Source organism: Rhineura floridana, chromosome 2 (assembly GCF_030035675.1).
Source record: "Rhineura floridana isolate rRhiFlo1 chromosome 2, rRhiFlo1.hap2, whole genome shotgun sequence".
In the NCBI taxonomy this organism is placed as follows: domain Eukaryota; kingdom Metazoa; phylum Chordata; class Lepidosauria; order Squamata; family Rhineuridae; genus Rhineura; species Rhineura floridana.
Window position 1 is genome coordinate 108,364,711 of NC_084481.1, and position 22,025 is coordinate 108,386,735.

A 22,025-nucleotide genomic window follows, 5' to 3' on the forward strand; every position below is an offset into this window, starting at 1 on the left:
GGCTTTCCAGTGTTTTGCACAGCCTGCAGCATGTACGACTATCTGCCTCTTGGACAGCAGTCGTGGGTGTGCTCTCAGTGCAATGAGCTCCAGGCTCTCCAGGAACAACTTCATTTCCTTGAGGCCAAGGTGGCAGACCTGGAAAAGCTGAGAGAGGCAGAGAGGTGTGTGGAGGAGGCCTTCAGGGACGTTATAGCTGTGTCCCACTCCAGCGATGATAGCTCTCCTGCTATCATGGAGAACGATGGTCTCGGGGAAGGAGAGCATCCAGCTGAGGAAGAGGGAAACGATCCCTTAGAAGGGACCCATTCCTTGGGGGATGAGCAGCTATCCTCTTGTGCTGAGGATATATCTCCAGGGGGTGGAGGGATCCTTGTAGTGGGTGATTCGATCATTAGGAACATAGACAGTGGGGTGTGTGATGGGCGTGTAGACCGCAAGGTGTTTTGCCTGCCTGGTGCGAAGGTTGCGGATATCGCCCGTCGTTTAGATAGTTTGGTAGACAGTGCTGGGGAGGAGTCAGTGGTCGTGGTGCACGTTGGCACCAACGACATGGGGAAATGCAGCCGTGAGGTCCTGGAAGCAAAATTTAGGTTGCTAGGTAGGATGCTGAAAGCCAGGACCTCCAAGGTGGCTTTCTCTGAAATGCTACCGGGTCCACGTGCAGGACCAGCCAGACAGGCACAGCTTTGCAGTCTCAATGCGTGGATGAGACGATGGTGTCGGGTGGAAGGGTTTAGATTTGTTAGGCACTGGGGAACATTTTGGGACAAGCCGGGCCTGTACAAAAGGGATGGGCTCCACTTGAACCAGAATGGAACCAGACTGCTGGCACTTAAAATTAAAAAGGTAGCAGAGCAGCTTTTAAACTGACTGAGGGGGGAAACCCGACAGGAGCTGAGAAAGGTCCGGTTCGGAATAAACCTCCCCCCTGGGATAAAAACCAAAGAAATGATGAAATTTTAAAAGGGGTAGGCCTAGAAGTAGGCATTGTGAGAGCAGGGGCACAGGATATAAATTCAGAAGAGCAAAATTACCACAGGCCAAACCACAAGTGCCAAAGACACTTGAAGAGAGACACTGCTTACAAGTGCCTGTACGCTAATGCTAGGAGCCTCCGAACCAAGATGGGAGAACTGGAGTGCTTGGTCTTAGAGGAGAGCATTGATATAGTGAGCATAACGGAGACCTGGTGGAATGGAGAAAACCAGTGGGATATGGTTATCCCTGGATATAAGCTATATCGGAAGGACAGGGAAGGACGTATTGGTGGCGGAGTCGCTCTATACGTGAAAGAAGGCACTGAATCCAGCAAGCTCGAAACCCCAAAAGAGGCAGACTCCTCCACAGAATCGTTGTGGGTGGTAATACCATGCCCCAGGAGGGACTTAATACTGGGAACGATCTATCATCCCCCTGATCAAAATGCTCAGGGAGACCTTGAGATGAGATATGAAATTGAGGAAGCATCCAAACTAGGAAATGTGGTAGTAATGGGTGACTTCAACTACCCGGACATAGACTGGCCGCATATGTGTTCCAGTCACGACAAAGAAGCAAAGTTTCTAGATATTCTAAATGACTATTCCCTAGACCAGTTGGTCATGGAACCGACCAGAGGGACGGCAACCCTGGACTTAATCCTCAGTGGGGACCGGGACCTGGTGCGAGATGTAAGTGTTGTTGAACCGATTGGGAGCAGTGACCACAGTGCTATTAAATTTAACATACATGTAACTGGCCAATTGCCAAGAAAATCCAACACGGTCACATTTGACTTCAAAAGAGGAAACTTCGCAAAAATGAGGGGATTGGTAAAAAGAAAGCTGAAAAACAAAGTCCAGAGGGTCACATCACTCGAAAATGCTTGGAAGTTGTTTAAAAACACTATATTAGAAGCTCAACTGGAGTGCATACCGCAGATCAGAAAAGGTACCGCCAGGGCCAAGAAGATGCCAGCATGGTTAACGAGCAAAGTCAAGGAAGCTCTTAGAGGAAAAAAGTCTTCCTTCAGAAAATGCAAGTCTTGTCCGAATGAAGAAAATAAAAAAGAACACAAACTCTGACAAAAGAAATGCAAGAAGACAATAAGGGATGCTAAAAAAGAATTTGAGGAGCACATTGCTAAGAACATAAAAACCAACAACACAAAATTCTATAAATACATTCAAAGCAGGAGACCATCTAGGGAGGCGATTGGACCCTTGGATGATAAGGGAGTCAAAGGTGTACTAAAGAACGATAAGGAGATTGCAGAGAAGCTAAACGAATTCTTTGCATCTGTCTTCACAGTGGAAGATATAGGGCAGATCCCTGAACCTGAACTAACATTTGCAGGAAGGGATTCTGAGGAACTGAGACAAATAGTGGTAACGAGAGAGGAAGTTCTAGGCTTAATGGACAATATAAAAACTGACAAATCACCGGGCCCGGATGGCATCCACCTGAGAGTTCTCAAAGAACTCAAAGGTGAAATTGCTGATCTGCTAACTAAAATATGTAACTTGTCCCTCGGGTCCTCCTCCGTGCCTGAGGACTGGAAAGTGGCAAATGTAACGCCAATATTCAAAAAGGGATCCAGAGAGGATCCCGGAAATTACAGGCCAGTTAGCTTAACTTCTGTCCCTGGAAAACTGGTAGAAAGTATGATTAAAGCTAGATTAACTAAGCACATAGAAGAACAAGCCTTGCTGAAGCAGAGCCAGCATGGCTTCTGCAAGGGAAAGTCCTGTCTCAGTAACCTATTAGAATTCTTTGAGAGTGTCAACAAGCATATAGATAGAGGTGATCCAGTGGACATAGTGTACTTAGACTTTCAAAAAGCGTTTGACAAGGTACCTCACCAAAGACTTCTGAGGAAGCTTAGCAGTCATGGAATAAGAGGAGAGGTCCTCTTGTGGATAAGGAATTGGTTAAGAAGCAGAAAGCAGAGAGTAGGAATAAATGGACAGTTCTCCCAATGGAGGGCTGTAGAAAGTGGAGTCCCTCAAGGATCGGTATTGGGACCTGTACTTTTCAACTTCTTCATTAATGACCTAGAATTAGGAGTGAGCAGTGAAGTGGCCAAGTTTGCTGACGACACTAAATTGTTCAGGGTTGTTAAAACAAAAAGGGATTGTGAAGAGCTCCAAAAAGATCTCTCCAAACTGAGTGAATGGGCGGAAAAATGGCAAATGCAATTCAATATAAACAAGTGTAAAATTATGCATATTGGAGCAAAAAATCTTAATTTCACATATACGCTCATGGGGTCTGAACTGGCGGTGACCGACCAGGATCGACCAGGGGTTGTAGTGGACAGCACGATGAAAATGTCGACCCAGTGTGCGGCAGCTGTGAAAAAGGCAAATTCCATGCTAGGGATAATTAGGAAAGGTATTGAAACTAAAACAGCCGATATCATAATGCCGTTGTATAAATCTATGGTGCGGCCGCATTTGGAATACTGTGTACAGTTCTGGTCGCCTCATCTCAAAAAGGATATTATAGAGTTGGAAAAGGTTCAGAAGAGGGCAACCAGAATGATCAAGGGGATGGAGCGACTCCCTTACGAGGAAAGGTTGCAGCATTTGGGGCTTTTTAGTTTAGAGAAAAGGCGGGTCAGAGGAGACATGATAGAAGTGTATAAAATTATGCATGGCATTGAGAAAGTGGATAGAGAAAAGTTCTTCTCCCTCTCTCATAATACTAGAACTCCTGGACATTCAAAGAAGCTGAATGTTGGAAGATTCAGCACAGACAAAAGGAAGTACTTCTTTACTCAGCGCATAGCTGGAATTTGCTCCCACAAGATGCAGTAATGGCCACCAGCTTGGATGGCTTTAAAAGAAGATTAGTCAGATTCATGGAGGACAGGGCTATCAATGGCTACTAGCCGTGATGGCTGTGCTGTGCCACCCTAGTCAGAGGCAGCATGCTTCTGAAAACCAGTTGCCGGAAGCCTCAGGAGGGGAGAGTGTTCTTGCACTCGGGTCCTGCTTGCGGGCTTCCTCCAGGCACCTGGTTGGCCACTGTGAGAACAGGATGCTGGACTAGATGGGCCACTGGCCTGATCCAGCAGGCTCTTCTTATGTTCTTATGTTCTTATGAGAAAAACAGGGGAACAGCTGCAGCACTGGGGGACTGGAGAAGACTTGCCCTGGGAGGGAGTATCTGAGCATCTGGGTGCTAGCTCTCTCTCTCCTCTGGGTTGCTGTCTCTTGAGACAGCTAAGTCCCTGGTGATTGCTGCAAGGACTGGGAGCCCCTGGCTGACCCTGGCTCCAGTGAAAGGCTGCAGTTAATGTTGCATCCTCTTGCATCAGCTCCTGACTGGGCCAGGGGGCATAAAAGCCCGGCTGCCCTTGGGTGGTGGGTCTGCCACCAGTGAGGTTGCCACCAAAGGGGTGACACCAACAAAACTTCCATCTCTGTCACCAGGAAAACACTCTGTCTTGGAGCTGGCTGTGAAAGCTGCACCTGGTGTCAGGCTGAGGAGACAGTAAACTAGGGTTGCTGCTGGTGTACTGTCCACCCTGTTGCCCAGCAGCTTCTCTGACTGAGCTGGCAGAGGCCATCTTGGCTGTAGTACTGGAGGAGCCCAGAATGATAGTACTGGCTGATTTCAATGTCCATGCTGAGGTTGCCTCTAATGTTCCAGCTCAGGACTTCATGGCCTCCATGAGATCCATGGGGCTGTCTCAAGTTGTCACCGGCCAACACATAGGGCAGGGCACACCCTCGACTTGGTTTTTGCTCCAGATGGATGAAGGGGTGTTCTTGGGATGGGAGGGGGTGGATGTCACCCCACTGTCATGGTCAGACCACTTCCTGGTAAAGTTTAGACTTATGACTCCGATCCTCCCCTGCAGGGGTGATGGACAGATTAAGATGGTCTGCCCCCAGAGACTAATGGAATCCATACAATTCCTGAATGCCATTGGGGAGTTCCCAGTAGATAGAGCAGATGACCCTGTTGAAGCCCTTGTCACACTGTGGAACAGCAAGGCTCTTGACACGGTTGCCCCCGAGCACCGTCTCCAGCATCGTGGAACCTGGTTTGCACCTTGGTTAGATAGAGTGCAAGTGGTGAATGACATACTGTGAGGCTGATCGGGCACAAGTTAAACATTATAACCATGCCTACTGTGTGGTGGTGAAGGTGGCGAAGACTGCCCACTTCTCTGCCACCATTGCATCCTCAAGTAGCCATCCAGTGGAGCATTTCCGTACTGTCAACTCCAGGAAATGGAGTTATAGAGGCCCACTGTGAATTGTATGCAAGGCACTTCGAGGGTACAGTTGCTCACCTCCATAGCAATCTTGATGCCCCATCCACATCTACTGTAGTCCCCAGTGAGGTGTTCAGTGCAACGTCTGCTACAATTTCTTGGGAACTGTTTCAGTTGATGCAGCCTCATGACATGGACAAGGTGCTTGTGATGAAGCAACCAGCAACGTGTCCTCTTGACCCTTGTCCTTCTTGGCTTATTAAAGCTTGCCAAGGGCGTTTGACCAGGTGGATCCAGGGTGTGGTCAATTCATCATTGTGGGAGGGAATGGTTCCAGCTGCCCTAAAAGAGGTGGTGATCTGACCGCTCCGGGAAAAGCCCACCCTGGACCCATTGGTTTGTGACAATTACCAACTTGTCACAAATATCTCCTTCTTAGGGAAGGTGATTGAGAGGGTTATGGCGCAGCAATTGCAAGTACTCTTGGATGAAACAGATTATTTTACCAATTCCAGTCTGGGTTCAGGTCTAGTTATGGGACTCAATTGGCCTTGGTCGCCAATTTGGATGACCTTTATTGGGAGAATGACAGGGGGAGGTGCGACCCTATTACTCTTACTTGATCTCTCAGTGGCTTTTGATACCATTGACCATGGTATAGTTCTTGGCCTACTTGGTGAGATGGGTATTGGAGGCACTGTTTTACAGTGGTTCCGATCCTATCTCCAAGGTTGTTCTCAGAAAATAACATTGGGTGACTGTCTTTCAGCCCCCTGGCAGTTGTGCTGTGGGGTGCTGCAGGGTACCATTTTGCCCCCCATGCTGTTTAACATCTATATGAAGCCCTCTGGAGTGATCATCAGGAGTTTTAGGGCGAGGTGTCAGCAGTACACTGATGATACACTGATGGTACCCAGCTCTATTTCTCTGTAACATCTGAATTGGGAGAATATGTGCAAGCCCAGACCTCTGCCTGGACTCGGTGGTGGGCTGGATGAGGGCCAATCAACTGAGTCTGAATCCTAGGAAGATGGAGATGCTGTGGCTTGGTGGTTCCTGAGTTCAGATAATCGGTCAGTTGCCTGCTTTGGATGGGGCCGTACTCCCTCTGAGAGAGCAGGTTCATAGTCTGGGGATCCATCTTTGTCTCTAGAGGCCCAGGTGACCTCAGTAGCTAGGAGTGCCTTTTACCAGTTTTGGCTCATAAGACAGCTGTAACCATTTATGGAGAGAGATAGCCTGACCACTGCTGTCCATGCACTGGTAACCTCAAGACTGGATTACTATAATGCACTCTATGTGGGGCTACCTTTGAGATTGGTCCAGAAGCTGCAGCTGGTGCAAGATGCAGCAGTGAGACCGCTCCCTGGGGCAGGGTATCGTCAACATGTCACCCTGCTGCTGAAAGAATTGCATTGGCTACCTATTAGCTACCTGGCTAAGTTCAAGGCTCTAGTTTTGGTGTACAAAGCCCTATACAGCTTGGGACCAGGATACCTGAAAGACCATCTTATTCCTTATATACCCAGTCGATCACTGCATGTTGCAGGTGAGGGCCTCCTGCAGGTACCATCTTATCAGAAGGTCCATTCTGCACAACACAGAAAACGGACCTTTAGTGTAGTGGCACCTACTCTTTAGAATTCCCTCCCCTTAAATATTAGACAGCCGCCACCACTGATATCTTTTCAACGCCTACTGAAGACCTTCCTCTTTCAACAAGCCTTTTAAGTTGAGGTCTTATCCCAGTCTGCTTTTGTGTTGCAACTGCTTTTTAATATGTTTTAAACCTTTTTAAAAATATATATTTTTAATTTTTTTAAAAAAATGTTTTTAAAGATGTTTTGTTTTAATATGTTTTAAACTCTGTTTTTATGATGTTTTAAAGTGTTTTTGGTGCTTTTGTTTGCCACCCTGAACTCCTGCTGCGAGGAAGGGCGGGATATGAATAATAATAATAAAAAAATCCCAGCAATGAACTCTTCAGTCTATAAACTTCTGCTCAGAGCAATTATAGGTAGGAGCAAATTATTGCACAAGAAATCTTTAAATCACCAGCCTCGTTTCTGGAGAGAGACCATTGCAAAACTTCAAAAACAGGGGAAGCATACTGTCCGACAGCCTAATTCTATGATTTTGGCCATGGGCCAATGTATGCAGAGCAGCAGAATCAAAACCACAATAACCACAGAGAGAAAAGGTAACACAGCATAACCTGCAGACCCCCTTAGAGTTCCTTGATACTCTGCTACCACCCACAAAACATGAGCATTCCACACTAATACTTCCAGGATACTTATAAAGGGAAGACAATGAACAGCAGCTGAACAGGTGATGGCAGCTGTAATTTAAATAAAAAATAACATTCCATGTAGAAAGGTGGTACAAAGCATACAGATCTGAATACTTCTCTTCAAAAGAGTCCAATTTGTTCTCTATTTAGAAGCAGTCTAGGATTAACAGGAGAGTGTCAACTCTGTCTTTTCTATTTTATAGCTTTGAATGCCAGGAAGAATTTAGGGAAACAGCTGACTGGGTGCCAAAAGTTATCAGCCCAGGTTTCTTCTCATTTGTTTATGTCATAATGAATAACCCAGCTGCTAGCTTCCATCCACCTTTTAGGACCTCTGTCTTTTGCTCACTTTCTTTCCTTCAGCCCCCCACCATTCCATTGTAAAAGTTTGACAACCTATCCTCCTTCTTCTCTTTCAGTTCTTTTAAAAGTGTGTATTAGCTCAAGGCATCTTTCTGCCCTTGTCTGCCAGTATCCCCCCAAGGATTCCTGGGTCACATCTAAATGGAGTGTCACTTGAATCTAATATGACGGTACAGTATAATAATGACATTTTACCATATGCCAATAAAACTATATTGATGAGACATAATTCATGCTGACCTTATCATCTCATTATAAGCGGTGGTAACATGCAAACTGGCCCTCATATCCTTTTCCAGAACCCACATCATATAATGATATAACGAGTTTAAAAAAAGATTAGCTGCCAGAACAAAGTAGCGGAGGTCCTGGGCCTATCACTCTAAAGAAGGACATCCCCCCTTCCTCAGAGTGATGGGGAGAGTGACAGCATTGCTGCTGCACTGGAGCCACAAAAACAAATCTGAAGTTCACAGGGAGGGAGAAGTGGCAGCACAAACCTTGACTGCCTCATATTTAGGTAAAAGTATTGATGGTGGGTCATTTGGGACCCCCCTGGACAGTGTGGGGCCCTGGACCTGCACCCTTTAGTGCAGCTCTAGCAACACCTCCTAATCTTGTAAGTCATGGGCAGATAGCAAAACAAGTGGTCTATTGCACTCCTGATGGGCTTCAGTACATGCCTTGTTGGCTGCATTCAGATTGGATCAGAAGTTCTACTAGCCTGCAATGAACACATTACAGTTCTACCTAATTTGCTTAGTGACCTGTGGATATGCTGAAACACAAACACAGTAATAGATGTCAGTGTTCCTAGTCCTATCATCCATAGTGTAGCATGATGTTTCAACCAACCACATCAGCTAGCTGAGTCAGCTGATATGATTTGGGTAATCTGGAGGAAAATGGAGCAGACAAACATACTTGTACACTGAGCTAGAAAGAGAAAAACACACACACTTCCCTAGCCTATCACAGCCACACGTAGTTGCATGGCTTCCACTAGTTAATTGTAGTTTGTTAAAATTCTGTGCTTGGGAATACAATTAATACAACTAGAATAAAACTTGCTGTGCAATTTGTGCCAACACTCATGTTAATTTCCACAATAGCCACAGCCTCATTACTGCCAGATTTGTGCATCCCATTATGATGCTGACACTGGCATTTGTGTGATTAGTGCTGAAATTTCAGATTCATTCTTAGCATGGACTTTATTGCTCTTAATTAAGCAATGAAACGTGAAAACTGTTTTGACATTTTAATTATCTGAATGCAATATAATTTGTGTATTTTCTTTAAAAATATACATCTGGTGGGATCAGTTACAAATGACTAATCTACTGCTGAAAACTACATCTCCTCATCTCCATCCCCCAAATTCATCATCTCTAGTTAATAATCAACTATGACAGTTAAAGAAATGAATGCTTTAGTTCTAGATCCAACATCTCTAGAATTTTAAATAGCTAATGTGAAAGTTTAGGGTGGCTTTTACTCTTCTATATACTACTACTACCACACCTCCATCATCATCAAAAGAACTGATATACTGCCCTTCATTTCGAGCAGAAAGACCAAGGCAGTTCACAAAAGCCAAGAGCAAAATAACAAACATAATGCAGATTACAGCTACCCATAATTAAAATACACAATACGTAACAAAATTACATCAAAGTATTAAAACATTCATAATTAAAATATATGACAGACAAGCCCATTAAAACAGCATAATAGTTAAAACAGCAATCAAAACAGAAGGTTTAAGTCTGGAGATCTTATCTAAACAAATGTGTTCCAGTGGAACACCAATAGCAGTGTGGCCTCTTATATTTCAACAGGGAGAGCATTCCATAACATTGGTGCCACCAGTGAAAAAGCCTGCTTCTATGTTACCATAAGTCAGTATCTTCAGGTTGCAGCAAAACTAACCAGGTTCTGTTTGCTGATCATAAAGCCCATACCAAGCAGTGAAGGGGAAGACAGTCTTTCAAGGTAAACTGGTCCAGTATGTGTTTTAAATTGACCAAGGCTATTAGTGTGAGGGCTGGCACCGGACTGCCACACACCCCTACATGCATGCTTTAATACACCTAGTTGTGCCATATCTTGTGTCGCTGCATCAGCGCATATGCCCACCACTGCCCAAGATGATGGCGGGGCATCAACACCCCCCCCATCTTGGGTGATAGCAGGCATGCACACTGACACATTGACACTCCCACCACCAGCTTGGCCGATGGCAGGCATGCAAATGCAGCGCACTTATGCAGTGATGCAAGTAGTGGTGTCACTAGGCATATTTAAGCCTGCATCACCTCGGAGAGTGGAGCTCCCACTCTGCGGTACTGTCTGGTTGTGCCCTACAACCCAATGCTGGCGGGGACTGTGGAGCAGGATCTCCAGCCTCTCAGCCCCAGGGGCCCTTGGCCAGCCCTGGGGGCCCTCAATCAGTGCCTGACCTAGCTGACCAATTGTGCTGTGCATGATCAGCACTACGTAAATGGGTCAGTCCAGATTAGAGCATAGACTGCTGACTCAGGTCAGGGGGAGTGGCATGCATACGCATGGGTGGAGGAATCTGTAAACTGGTATAGGTATAGAGAAACATATATAAAGAGGTCTGTTGGTTTTTTGCAGTCTCTGTTAAGTGTATGCAAGAAGGGTTTCAACATAAACTGCATAGGTTATGTAAGGCTTGTGGAACAAAAGGTATCGCAGGAAATTATTTTATTACTTTTATTATCCAAGCAGGTTAAGGTTATAAAAGAGTGAACAACTATTTTAAGTTCTTAACTTAGTGGGCATATTTATCTCACTCAAAGCAAGAACATTCTGTCTGAGTCTCCCAACTTGTTTTTGATTAAACAAAGTTCAAAATTTGGTGGAACTTTTGTCATGAAGAAGAACATCATTACAATTGGACTGGAGGATACAGCTGTTGCCGAATTCATCAGCATTTTAGCGCAAACGTCTCCTAATGCATACTTTTTTTCAAAGCAATTTCCCTTATATAATGCATTTCTGGTATGCTATATTCAATAATGTATGCATTTTATGCAAATTCTACCCTACTACATGAGCATTTTTTGTTTATTTTTACACACATTACTTTGCTGGAGAACTGCACTGCAAAATTGTAGAAGTGCTAATTTCAAAGAATGCCTTTGTTTTGATTTGCATATTTTTTGGAAAGTGCAAATTAGGTAGGCTCACCTTTAAATGCAAACTGAATCAAATTCCTCCTCATCCCTAGTCAAGAACAAACATTGTCTTCAGTTTGTGGTTTGTTTGGAGAGAAAAAAACCGCAAGTGCTGGGTCACATCATGTGAGCATAGAGAAGCAGCATACTGTTTGCTTGAGATACAAAAACTTAAGCATACAGAAGCAGCATACTGCTTTTTGTGGTAATCTCTAGTGTACGGCTTAGTGTATGGTTTGTGGTATATGCAAACTGGGTCACTTTGTTCTCACACACACACTGTTCTCCATTCCACCTTCACTTGCAAACGTGGTCATTTTGATTTATAGTTAAAACCAACATAGTATACTGATGCTACTTAAATGTATTCAAAACATAATAATTATAAATCATCAAAATTTTACAATAGCTTCAGAAAAGGTAAAGCAGATTTCCCCTTTAAACCAGAGTGTTTCTTTGTTCAGCTACAATAATCAATCAGCTGCCTAATCTCATGCATTCTATAACTAATTTGCAGTGGAAAGACTCTGATAAAACTAGTCTTCTTGCAGTAAATTATCTAATTTGAGAAGATTGCTCCTTTCTCCAAGACATGTTGACTTAATAGTCTAGATTTAAATTTTATTGGTAGCATAACACATAGAATAAAAGAGAGTGCAATGGCCTTCTGAAAGGAATAACAAGCGTGGATGATATAATTTTTGAAGAAGTTGGCTCTAGCGAAGAAGTACTGAACATTCACTGCTCCTCCTGCACCTCCCCGAGCAGCAGAGCACCACACCAAACACATAGTTTAAACCAATTCATTTGTTATTTCAAAATGTGCTTGATATTGCCAGACACTATATAAGGGTTGAAGGGGTGGGGGAAGAATATACAGGTCCTGCCTGTGGATTATATCACACACACACCCTTGGAGAATAATAGCCACACACTGCAAATGCTTTCACAAAAGTGCTGAACTATAAGATTTTGCAGTTGGATTAAAAGACCTTCACAGAAACTCAATCCATAATTTTTTGTTAGAAACATTTCTAGCATAGACATGATCTAAAGACACCCTCTAGGCACTAGGATGTGCTTTTCTCCCAGCAATAGATCTTCAGGCTGCAGACAATTCAGCTTCCGAGGTTCACCCCGGTTTGATGGTCTGTCCAGCAGCGTAGAGTGCTGTTTCAGGATGCGGGTTTGTGTGAGAGAGGGAGGGCAGGGGAGAGGAAAGAAAAGCACAGAAGCCTTGCTGCACAATTTGGAACTCTCAACAAAAGCTTATTGAATTGGGGCTAGTGACTGACTCTCTAGCGCTGTAATTTGCTGCTAAATACAACAAAAAATAATATCTTGGGAAACGTGTCATGCCGCCTGTTGTCTTAAAAAATGAAAGATAGTCCAAATATACAGTGTTTGATTGCATATCTAAACAGGTAGTCACATAACTATGCACCAGCATCTTCAGAGGTCTAATGTGAAAAGGCTCATAGATGTGAACATCGTTCTGAGGACTGAATACAGTTGCACAATTTGTATTTCAGATTTGGGGAGAGGGGAGAGAGAGAGACATGTCAACTCAAGGTGAAAGGTTATGCAGGATCTCTAGGAATCCTGATTAAATCTTGAAGGGGAGCTGTGAAAGGCTGCGTACACACCATACATTTAAAGTACATGACTTCTCCAAAAGAATCCTGGGAACTGCAGCTTGTGAGGATGCTGTGAACTGTAGTTCTGTGAGGGGTAAACTACAGTACCCAGGATTCTTTGTGGGAAGCCACGTGCTTTAAAAGTATGGTGTGCATACCTCTGAAATTTTATCCTAGCGGCAGCAAAGCAGGGCACACAACTCTTCTTGTATATTTACAAGGGAGAGAAATAGGGGTGACTCAGTGATCTTCATTTGAGAATCCAGGGTTTGAGAGACGCTATATCTATTAAAAACTCATGTTTTTCACTTTGTCAGTGCCAGCAGTGACAGATAACAGAGTGGGAGCCCAGGCATAAAGCAATCTTAAGTGATAATGGATGAAGCTATTCAAAAGAAATAAAACTTCCATGAAGTAGATCTATCATGATTGCTGTGCTACTAACCAAAACTAGGTTAAGGATACTATACAAATATACACAAATCGTGAAAAAATATCTGCTTGTGTGTGTGCTTTAAAGATTGTAAAGATGTTCTACTTTAAATCACTCTTCAATGTTTTAGCTCAAAACATGCTTGCTCTGGGATTTTCAGCATTTAGGCTTCTAATTAAAGGTTAACCAAACGAAGAATATACTACAGTGAGATAGAAACACAATCAGAACCCTAAATGCAATAATACAGTGACTAGTACGTAGGGACAAAGAGAACTACAACTATAGTTACTGCATAGAAATAGAAGAGGACAACAAAAAAGGTAGAACAAGAGCCCTATTCTAAAAGATTAGAGAAATTAAAGGGAAATTTAAACCAAGAGTAGGGATGTTGAATAATCCACAGGGGAACACACTGACTGACCAAGATGAAATAAAAGGAAGATGGAAGCAATACACTGAAAATGGAAATGAACTGCCTTCAAGTCGATCCCGACTTATGGCGACCCTATGAATAGGGTTTTCATGGTGAGCAGTATTCAGAGGTGGTTTACCATTGCCTTCCTCTACCCTGAAGAATTATATAAAAGAGATACAAGGATGACAGATTCATTCACAGAGGAACTATATGATGAAGAACCAGAAATTTTAGAATGTGAGGTGAAAGCTGCTCTTAAAATACTTGGAAGAAACAAATCACCAGGAACAGATGGCATACCAATAGAGTTGCTACAAGTTAGTGAGAGTGAAATTTTCGAACTATTGCCTTAATATCCCATGCAAGTAAAGCAATGCTCAAGATTCTACAACAAAGGCTCTTACCATATATGGAGCGAGAAATGCCAGACATCCAAGCTGGATTTAGAAAGGGAAGAGGTACCTGAGATCATATCGCAAACATACGTTGGATAATGGAACGGACCAAGGAATTTCAGAAGAAAATCATCCTGTGCTTTATAGATTACAGCAAAGCCTCTGACTGTGTAGATCATAAAAAACTATGGAATGCTTTAAAAGAAATGGGGGTACCACAGCATCTGATTGTTCTGATGCGCAACTCTGGACAAGAGGCTACTGTAAGGACAGAATATGGCAAAAATGACTGGTTCCCCATTGGAAAGGGTGAGACAGGGGTGCATTTTATCACCCTACTTGTTTAATCTATACGCAGAACGTATCATATGGAAAGCGGGATTGGACCAAGATGAAGGAGATGTGAAAATTGGAGGGAGAAATATCAATAAGATATGCAGATGGGCGGGATATAAATCAAATAATAAATAAATTGCACGCTCAGTAGGTCATCCTAAAATTTAATACAAAACCAGCCTCTCTCTCTCTTGCCTAGACACACCAGAACAGGATCCTACTGAGCTCTCTGGAATAAAATTGAACAGGCTGCAATCTGAGTCAAGAACAGAAGCTTATCCGGCACTGGTTTGGCTTGCACGTCACACTAAGCCAAACCATGGCTTAGTGTGAACATGTGAGCCTTCAGAGGGGAGCTCTAACTCCCTCCAGACTAATTATGGGCTGTAACCAAAGTTTGTCCTATGGTTTATGGCTCATGGTTTGTCCAGGAGAGTCCGTTTTTGGACAGCGCACTAAGCCAAACTATGGCTTAGCTCAGCACGGTACAGCAGCAGAACCACCAGGGAGGAGCAAAGCAGCTGCAATCTGCTTGCCCAGAAGCTGCACATTCACACTAAGCCAGTGGTTCCCAAGCCTTTCCCTCCAAGGACCACTGAAAATTGCTGAGGTTCTTGGTGGACCACTTAATAATTTTTCTGCTTGTTGTAGCAATTGTAATGCATAGTGCTAGAGGCTGTATGGGTTTTAATTTTATAGCTAAAGACATGCTGAAGACATGAAGCTCGCAGACTAGTTTGGGAACCCTTGTGCTAAGGCCATGCTTTAGCTTAGTATGAAATGTGAATTAGGACACTGATGTTTCTAGAAGCAGGTTTAACCCTTTTCCTAAGGGTATAAAGGTAAGTAAATATTCCAAGGACATGCTTTTATCTTATCCCATAAGAGGGGATTATTGGCATTCACTCTATTTCTGTCCTCCCTCGCCCCGCTAAAAAGTGCAGTACCAGGGGATAACATCACAGCAGCAGCAAAGATCTTCCAGCCATGTCTGACAATGGTGGCCTAATTTCCACCAGTGGCTAAGCAATTGTACCTACTCAGGCAATTTCTTCCCATGACACTCATCATGATAGGCATTTTACAGTATCTCACTTCCTCCACATAACCGTTAAAGAGTTATTTTTATTTTCACTGGAAGGCAATGTATTAGCACACATGCTCAAAGGTGAAAACTTTTCTCAAGATATCATGAAAAGGTAGCTAAACTTTAGAAAAACAGAATAAACCTATTCTTTAATTTAAGAGATGGAGAAATTCTGAGAACAGAATTTGATCTACTGAGGAAGTAAATATACAGTGTGTGTGTGTGTAACCTCGTGCCTTTTATAGTCTTACTCAAAACCTCTCAGTCTGACTGTCATTAAAAGGAGATGCAACTTGGGGGATAAAATAGTGTACTATATAAAGTTTTTCACAATTGCTTCAGCTGAAGGAAATGATATCCATAAAAGCCACCCAAAATTTTAAACCAATGGTTCCTCTCCTCCCACACATGTATCTGAAGTGCAAACCCTCCCTAAATAATGAAAATGGCTTTTATAACTGCAATGTTATTATGGCTGTTTTTCCTCACTGGTGCAAAGTCTGATTTAATATGAAGTTTTTCACTTTACAATGCATATATCCAAGGGCTTAGGCCATTTTTTCTTAAAATCCTTCATTTGAATGTTCAAATCAAGTGCTCAATAGGTCTCCTTTACCCTAAGGTTTTTGGGATCCAGGGCAACAGAGTCACTTGGAAAAAGCTGAAGGATAATATTTTCTCCACTCTGCTGAGATTTCATTGTGAAATAATACCTGTGAAATTGTGAGTGTCTTCTCCTTTCCCCTCTTGCAAAAACAAACAAACAATACTCCTGATGTCTTGAATGAACTGGGCAGTTGGGCATGTGCAGGAAAAAAAGCATAGTTTCTGGCCAAGGAACTAGTGCCCTACTAATGCATGATGTGAATTAGCCCAGCTTAGGGGGGGAAAGGACCTCTGCCTTTTTGTAGGGAGAGACTTCCTTTCCTGCAATGCTGCTGAGTTATAAACAAGGCACACTCGGACTGACTGACTATAAAGGAGGCAGGCAGGAATCAGATTTTGCACAATATTTGGGGGCCCTTGGCAGTTGCCCAGTTTGCTCCCACCCCAGAGTCACCACTGCCTTTATATAACTATAATTCAGTACAGTAAAATATTGAATAGATAAAATTTACTTTATTTGCCTCATTAAGATGGAGATCATGCAAGCGTGACGGTCAAAAACCAAATCTGATTTTTGTGCCATCACCATTTTGAGAGAAAGCTGGCCAGCTTGGTTCATCCACTTTCAAAGTTCCACAATGAGCTATGGAACATGATTCCTGCACTGATGAGGAGAATGTGTTAGCAGCCTTCTACCTTGGCTCTCCAGATATTGATGGACTACAACTCCCATCATCCCCATTAGTTGGAGACTATGTCCAACAACATCTAGGGACCCAAAATGGGGTAAGGCTACATTAAGCTCTAATAAGTCTTTTCTAACTGTAAAAATAATATACGGGCCATTTCATAAAATGCCTGAACACATTTCTGAAAGGCACCTTTTAAGAAAGAGTTTGTTTACTCCATCTGCTATTATTTACCAAGTTACAAATTCATTGAACATGAGGAATGGGGAATTCAGGCAAAAACTAGCAATCTTGACTGCTACCACTGATATCCACACAGAAAGGATGGCCCTTGTAATGACTGCTCTGGGACTATCACTGACCCCCACTCCCCACCCCCCAAAACAAGCAAACAAACACTACATAACTTCAAGCATGCTTTTCTAAAACTCCTTTCCAGACCTTTAATCTCCGCCTCCAGACGTATATATTATTTCTTCTTAAGGATCCTTGTTTGTCACCATATTTCACTCAGCCTTCTCTGCAACCCAGTACTTTTGCTAAATCCCAGAATCTCTGTGTGCTCATCATTTTTGTGCCTGCAACTATGTCTAATGGCCATGAACCACTCTGATGATATCTAGCTGCTTGCTCCACTTAGATAAAACAGAGAAGCAACACGTGCAAAAATAAAAATAAAATTGCTCAGTGTCCACCTGCAATCACTGTGAGTTCCTTAAGAAGATAAGAACATAAGAAGAGCCTGCTGGATCAGGCCAGTGGCCCATCTAGTCCAGCATCCTGTTCTCACAGTGGCCAACCAGGTGCCTGGGGGAAGCTCGCAAGCAGGACCCGAGTGCAAGAACACTCTCCCCTCCTGAGGCTTCCGGCAACTGGTTTTCAGAAGCATGCAGCTTCTGACTAGGGTGGCAGAGCACAGCCATCATGGCTAGTAGCCATTGATAGCCCTGTCCTCCATGTATTTGTCTAATCTTCTTTTAAAGCCGTCCAAGCTGGTGGCCATTACTGCATCTTGTGGGAGCAAATTCCATAGTTTAACTATGCTCTGAGTAAAGAAGTACTTCCTTTTGTCTGTCCTGAATCTTCCAACATTCAGCTTCTTTGAATGTCCACGAGTTCTAGTATTATGAGAGAGGGAGAAGAACTTTTCTCTATCCACTTTCTCAATGCCAGGCATAATTTTATACACTTCTATCATGTCTCCTCTGACCCGCCTTTTCTCTAAACTAAAAAGCCCCAAATGCTGCAACCTTTCCTCATAAGGGAGTCGATCCATCCCCTTGATCATTCTGGTTGCCCTCTTCTGAACCTTTTCCAACTCTATAATATCCTTTTTGAGATGAGGCGACCAGAACTGTACACAGTATTCCAAATGCGGCCGCACCATAGATTTATACAACGGCATTATGATATCGGCTGTTTTAGTTTCAATACCTTTCCTAATTATCCCTAGCATGGAATTTGCCTTTTTCACAGCTGCCGCACACTGGGTCGACATTTTCATTGTGCTGTCCACTACAATCCCGAGGTCTGTCTCCTGTTCGGTCACCGCTAGGTCAGACCCCATGAGCGAATACATGAAATTAAGATTTTTTGCTCCAATATGCATAATTTTACACTTGTTTATATTGAATTGCATTTGCCATTTTTCCGCCCATTCACTCAGTTTGGAGAGGTCTTTTTGGAGCTCTTCGCAATCCTTCTTTGTTTCAACATCCCTGAACAATTTAGTATCATCAGCAAACTTGGCCACTTCACTGCTCACTCCTAATTCTAGGTCATTAATGAACAAGTTGAAAAGTACAGGTCCCAATACCGATCCTTGAGGGACTCCACTTTCTACAGCCCTCCATTGGGAGAACTGTCCGTTTATTCCTACTCTCTGCTTTCTGCTTCTTAACCAATTCCTTCTCCACAAGAGGACCTCTCCTCTTATTCCATGACTGCTAAGCTTCCTCAGAAGTCTTTGGTGAGGTACCTTGTCAAACGCTTTTTGAAAGTCTAAGTACACTATGTACACTGGATCACCTCTATCTATATGCTCGTTGACACTCTCAAAGAATTCTAATAGGTTACTGAGACAGGACTTTACCTTGCAGAAGCCATGCTGGCTCTGCTTCAGCAAGGCTTGTTCTTCTATGTGCTTAGTTAATCTAGCTTTAATAATACCTTCTACCAGTTTTCCAGGGACAGAAGTTAAGCTGACTGGCCTGTAATTTCTGGGATCCCCCCTGGATCTCTTTTTGAAGATTGGCGTTACATTTGCCACTTACCAGTCCTCAGGCACGGAGGAGGACCCGAGGGACAAGTTACATATTTTAGTTAGCAGATTAGCAATTTCACATTTGAGTTCTTTGAGAACTCTTGGGTGGCTGCCATCCGGGCCCAGTGATTTGTCAGTTTTTATATTGTCTATTAAGCCTAGAACTTCCTCTCTCGTTACCACTATTTGTCTCAGTTCCTCAGAATCCCTTCCTGTAAATGTTAGTTCAGGTTCAGGGATCTGCCCTATATCTTCCACTGTGAAGACAGATGCAAAAAATTTATTTAGCTTCTCCGCAATCCCCTTATCGTTCTTTAGTACACCTTTGACTCCCTTATCATCCAAGGATCCAATCGCCTCCCTAGATGGTCTTGCATCACTATAGGTAGGCATGACCCTCCCATTAGGCAGAGTGAAGCAAACACCTTAGGCAGCAGTTGTGAGGGGGTAGCAGTGGCAGCCTCATCCCCCCCTCCATTCCTCCTAAGCTTCTTGGCCATTCCCTTCTGTTGGACTGAACAGATGCTATCCTATTGCCAGGAGGATGCTATCCTATTGCCAGTGCAGGAGGTAAGATTCAACTTGCACGCTGCTTTGAAGGCTTTATGCTGTGAAGGCTTTATGCTGTGAAGCAGTCTATATATTTGTATAACAACTACCATCTGTCCAGTCAGCTTTTGTTCACTGAATATTGGAGCACCATCTTGTTCTTTGTCTTATGTAGAAGAATGTCTTGGGCAGCTGTGGCAATAAGCCTTCTCTCTCAACACCTTTAAAAAAAGATCCTCTAGTCACTCATCATGTTCTATCATCTTCAAATTATCTTATAATTTCTAGGGAGTATGAGGAAATATTTCAAGAAGATTCCTATTCCATAAAGCACATCCATATAGTTGTGTAAATTGGATGAACTGGGAGTCTGTGGGCATTTGTTAGTTCAAAAGACCCTAATCTAAGACACACAATTCTCCATAAATATTACTTTCTTGAAAGCTTGATGTACCTTATCTTGTGCTTCACTGCAAGATGTTTATTCCTAATTGCCCTTCACTTACAAAGCTTTGATCCATTCATTTAGAATCCCGTGTTTTAGAGGTATGGATACTTTCTCAAGATGTTGGATTGGCTGAAGCACCATAAACGCTAAAATTAAAAAGGTTAATGTAATCGCTATTAACTCCATCAGTCTAGAGCATTTTGAAAACTTACAATATTAGTCTGACAACCATGAATATATAAAGGTTTGTGGCTTGCTTAGATCTGTTCTACTGAAATAGTTTACTTTTTCTAAACATATTAGTCAACTTGATCTAAAGGTCCTCTTCAAGCATACTCAATTAATTTCTGTGTGAATTCATATTGTGTGGAGACAGGGGGAGTATTTATTTTCCATCTGTCTGGTTCTGACAGCTTCTGGTGGCTTCTGTAGAGCCAACAAGAAACTGTTTTTTTACCTGCCCAAAGGCATGGTAATACCCTAAAAACTTTGCTCTGTTATAACCCTCCCCCCACACACACATATAAAGAGTGGGTCCATCAAAAACATTCTGAATTTGAAATGTAGGCATATTCCATGAAAATGTGTACCAAGTTCATTCTGACATTTCAGTGTTCAAGGGAAACAACAAATTACAAGCAAATGGAAAATGCCAGAGAACCAAGTCGACTCCAAACACGGTATGCTATTCAAATCACATTTTTGTTTGTTTCGTTAAAAAGGAGACAAAATACCAAAAAATCCATACTTAGAATTTATAATATGTCTCTGTTACTCCTGCTCACAATGAGGAATGTCTGATCTTGGTTCTTTCGTTCTATCATGCCTTGCACCAGGCTGAAGAGGTTTTGCTCCCACTGATACTACACAGCTAATTACTGGCTCTATTGATTGGAAGTAAAGATTAGACAGGAGATGGGATAGCAAGAAAGAAAATCATTAAACATTCAAGTTCAATCTCTGTTGGTGGCAACCAGCAACAAAAAGTCAGTGCACTTCTTTGAAAGTTCAGCCAGAACGTGACAAACACAGAAGTAAGGAACCCCTCTGGAACAGCAGGAGATCAAAAGACATCAGCTGACCTAAGACATCCCACAGAAATCATTTATGTACCTAAAAGGCCAGACCTGCAAACTTTAAAAATGAGTTTAAAACGGTTTAACAGTTATGCTTCCCTTAAGAAAACTTGGAGAATTCCTTCCTGGGAGTAGCCAAGGATCTTAAACAAACCTTTGGAACGAAAATTTGAATTTCAAAAAACTGGCACATTCAAAGTAGAAGCTGAGAGATTTCCAGACAACAAATGAGCAAGAAAATGGGCTTTGTAATATGACCTGAAATAGCTGAGAACAGTAAGTGTTACATCATGATATATATTTCTTATTAGGATTTGAGGATGTTCCCAAATACATCTTTTAGTAATTTTGATATGGCCCCTTGGGGGTCAAGCTATTACTTTAGTTTCACTTTGCTTTGTGTTGTTTGCAGTCTGTCCTGGCTCAGCGCCTCAGAATCAGACTTGGGGTCACTGACATGCTTTTTTCCATTATTTTTAATGTGAAACTTAACTCTAGAGCGGTACATAGATTAGGTTATGGATTATACATGTGTCTAGGTCTTTACATGGCATTGCTAGGCATGGCTACTCAACTGTCACAACAATTTGACATGCCCCCTGAAGCTCCTTAAGTAATCTCAGGGCAGGTACATTTCTTGCGCAGAAACTGTTTCCCAGATCGGGATTGGGCTAGCAAATGGGCACTCTTATGGACAGGCTGAAAAGTGGGCTTAGTCTGTTCACACCTGCACAGATAGCAATACATCCTTGGAAGCAGCTGTGGAGATGTCTCAACCAGAGGTGTTGGGGAACCAGTTCTTCACCAAGCTCCAGCTCTGCACGGTCCTCTCACTCTGGCGGGGCAGGAGGCAGCTCTGGAGGCTCAAAGAAGTCTAAGGACAGAGTGATGAGAGGGACACTCTCAGACTCAGTCCTGTCTACTGCAGCTGGGCTCTCACTGGGCAGACTACTGAAGTCCTCCTCAGTTCCATCCCCCCCCAGCTGCTGATCATTGGGCCCCTCCCTGGGTCTCAGGCTT

General features: G+C 43.1%; 1 protein-coding gene across 9 annotated transcripts in view; it reads right to left on the minus strand.

The window, feature by feature from the left end:
- CHID1 (chitinase domain containing 1) overlaps positions 1–22,025 on the minus strand; it is a 151,026-nt gene that overhangs the window by 56,495 nt on the left and 72,506 nt on the right. The window contains exon 11 of one of the 9 annotated variants that reach the window (XM_061610082.1): positions 21,855–21,879. The exons of the other annotated variants lie outside the window; for them this stretch is intronic. Coding sequence (XP_061466066.1) covers positions 21,870–21,879 — 10 coding nt within the window. The 3' untranslated portion in view covers positions 21,855–21,869. Of the gene's footprint in view, positions 1–21,854; positions 21,880–22,025 lie in introns of those variants that run through there. 9 annotated transcript variants of the gene reach the window in all.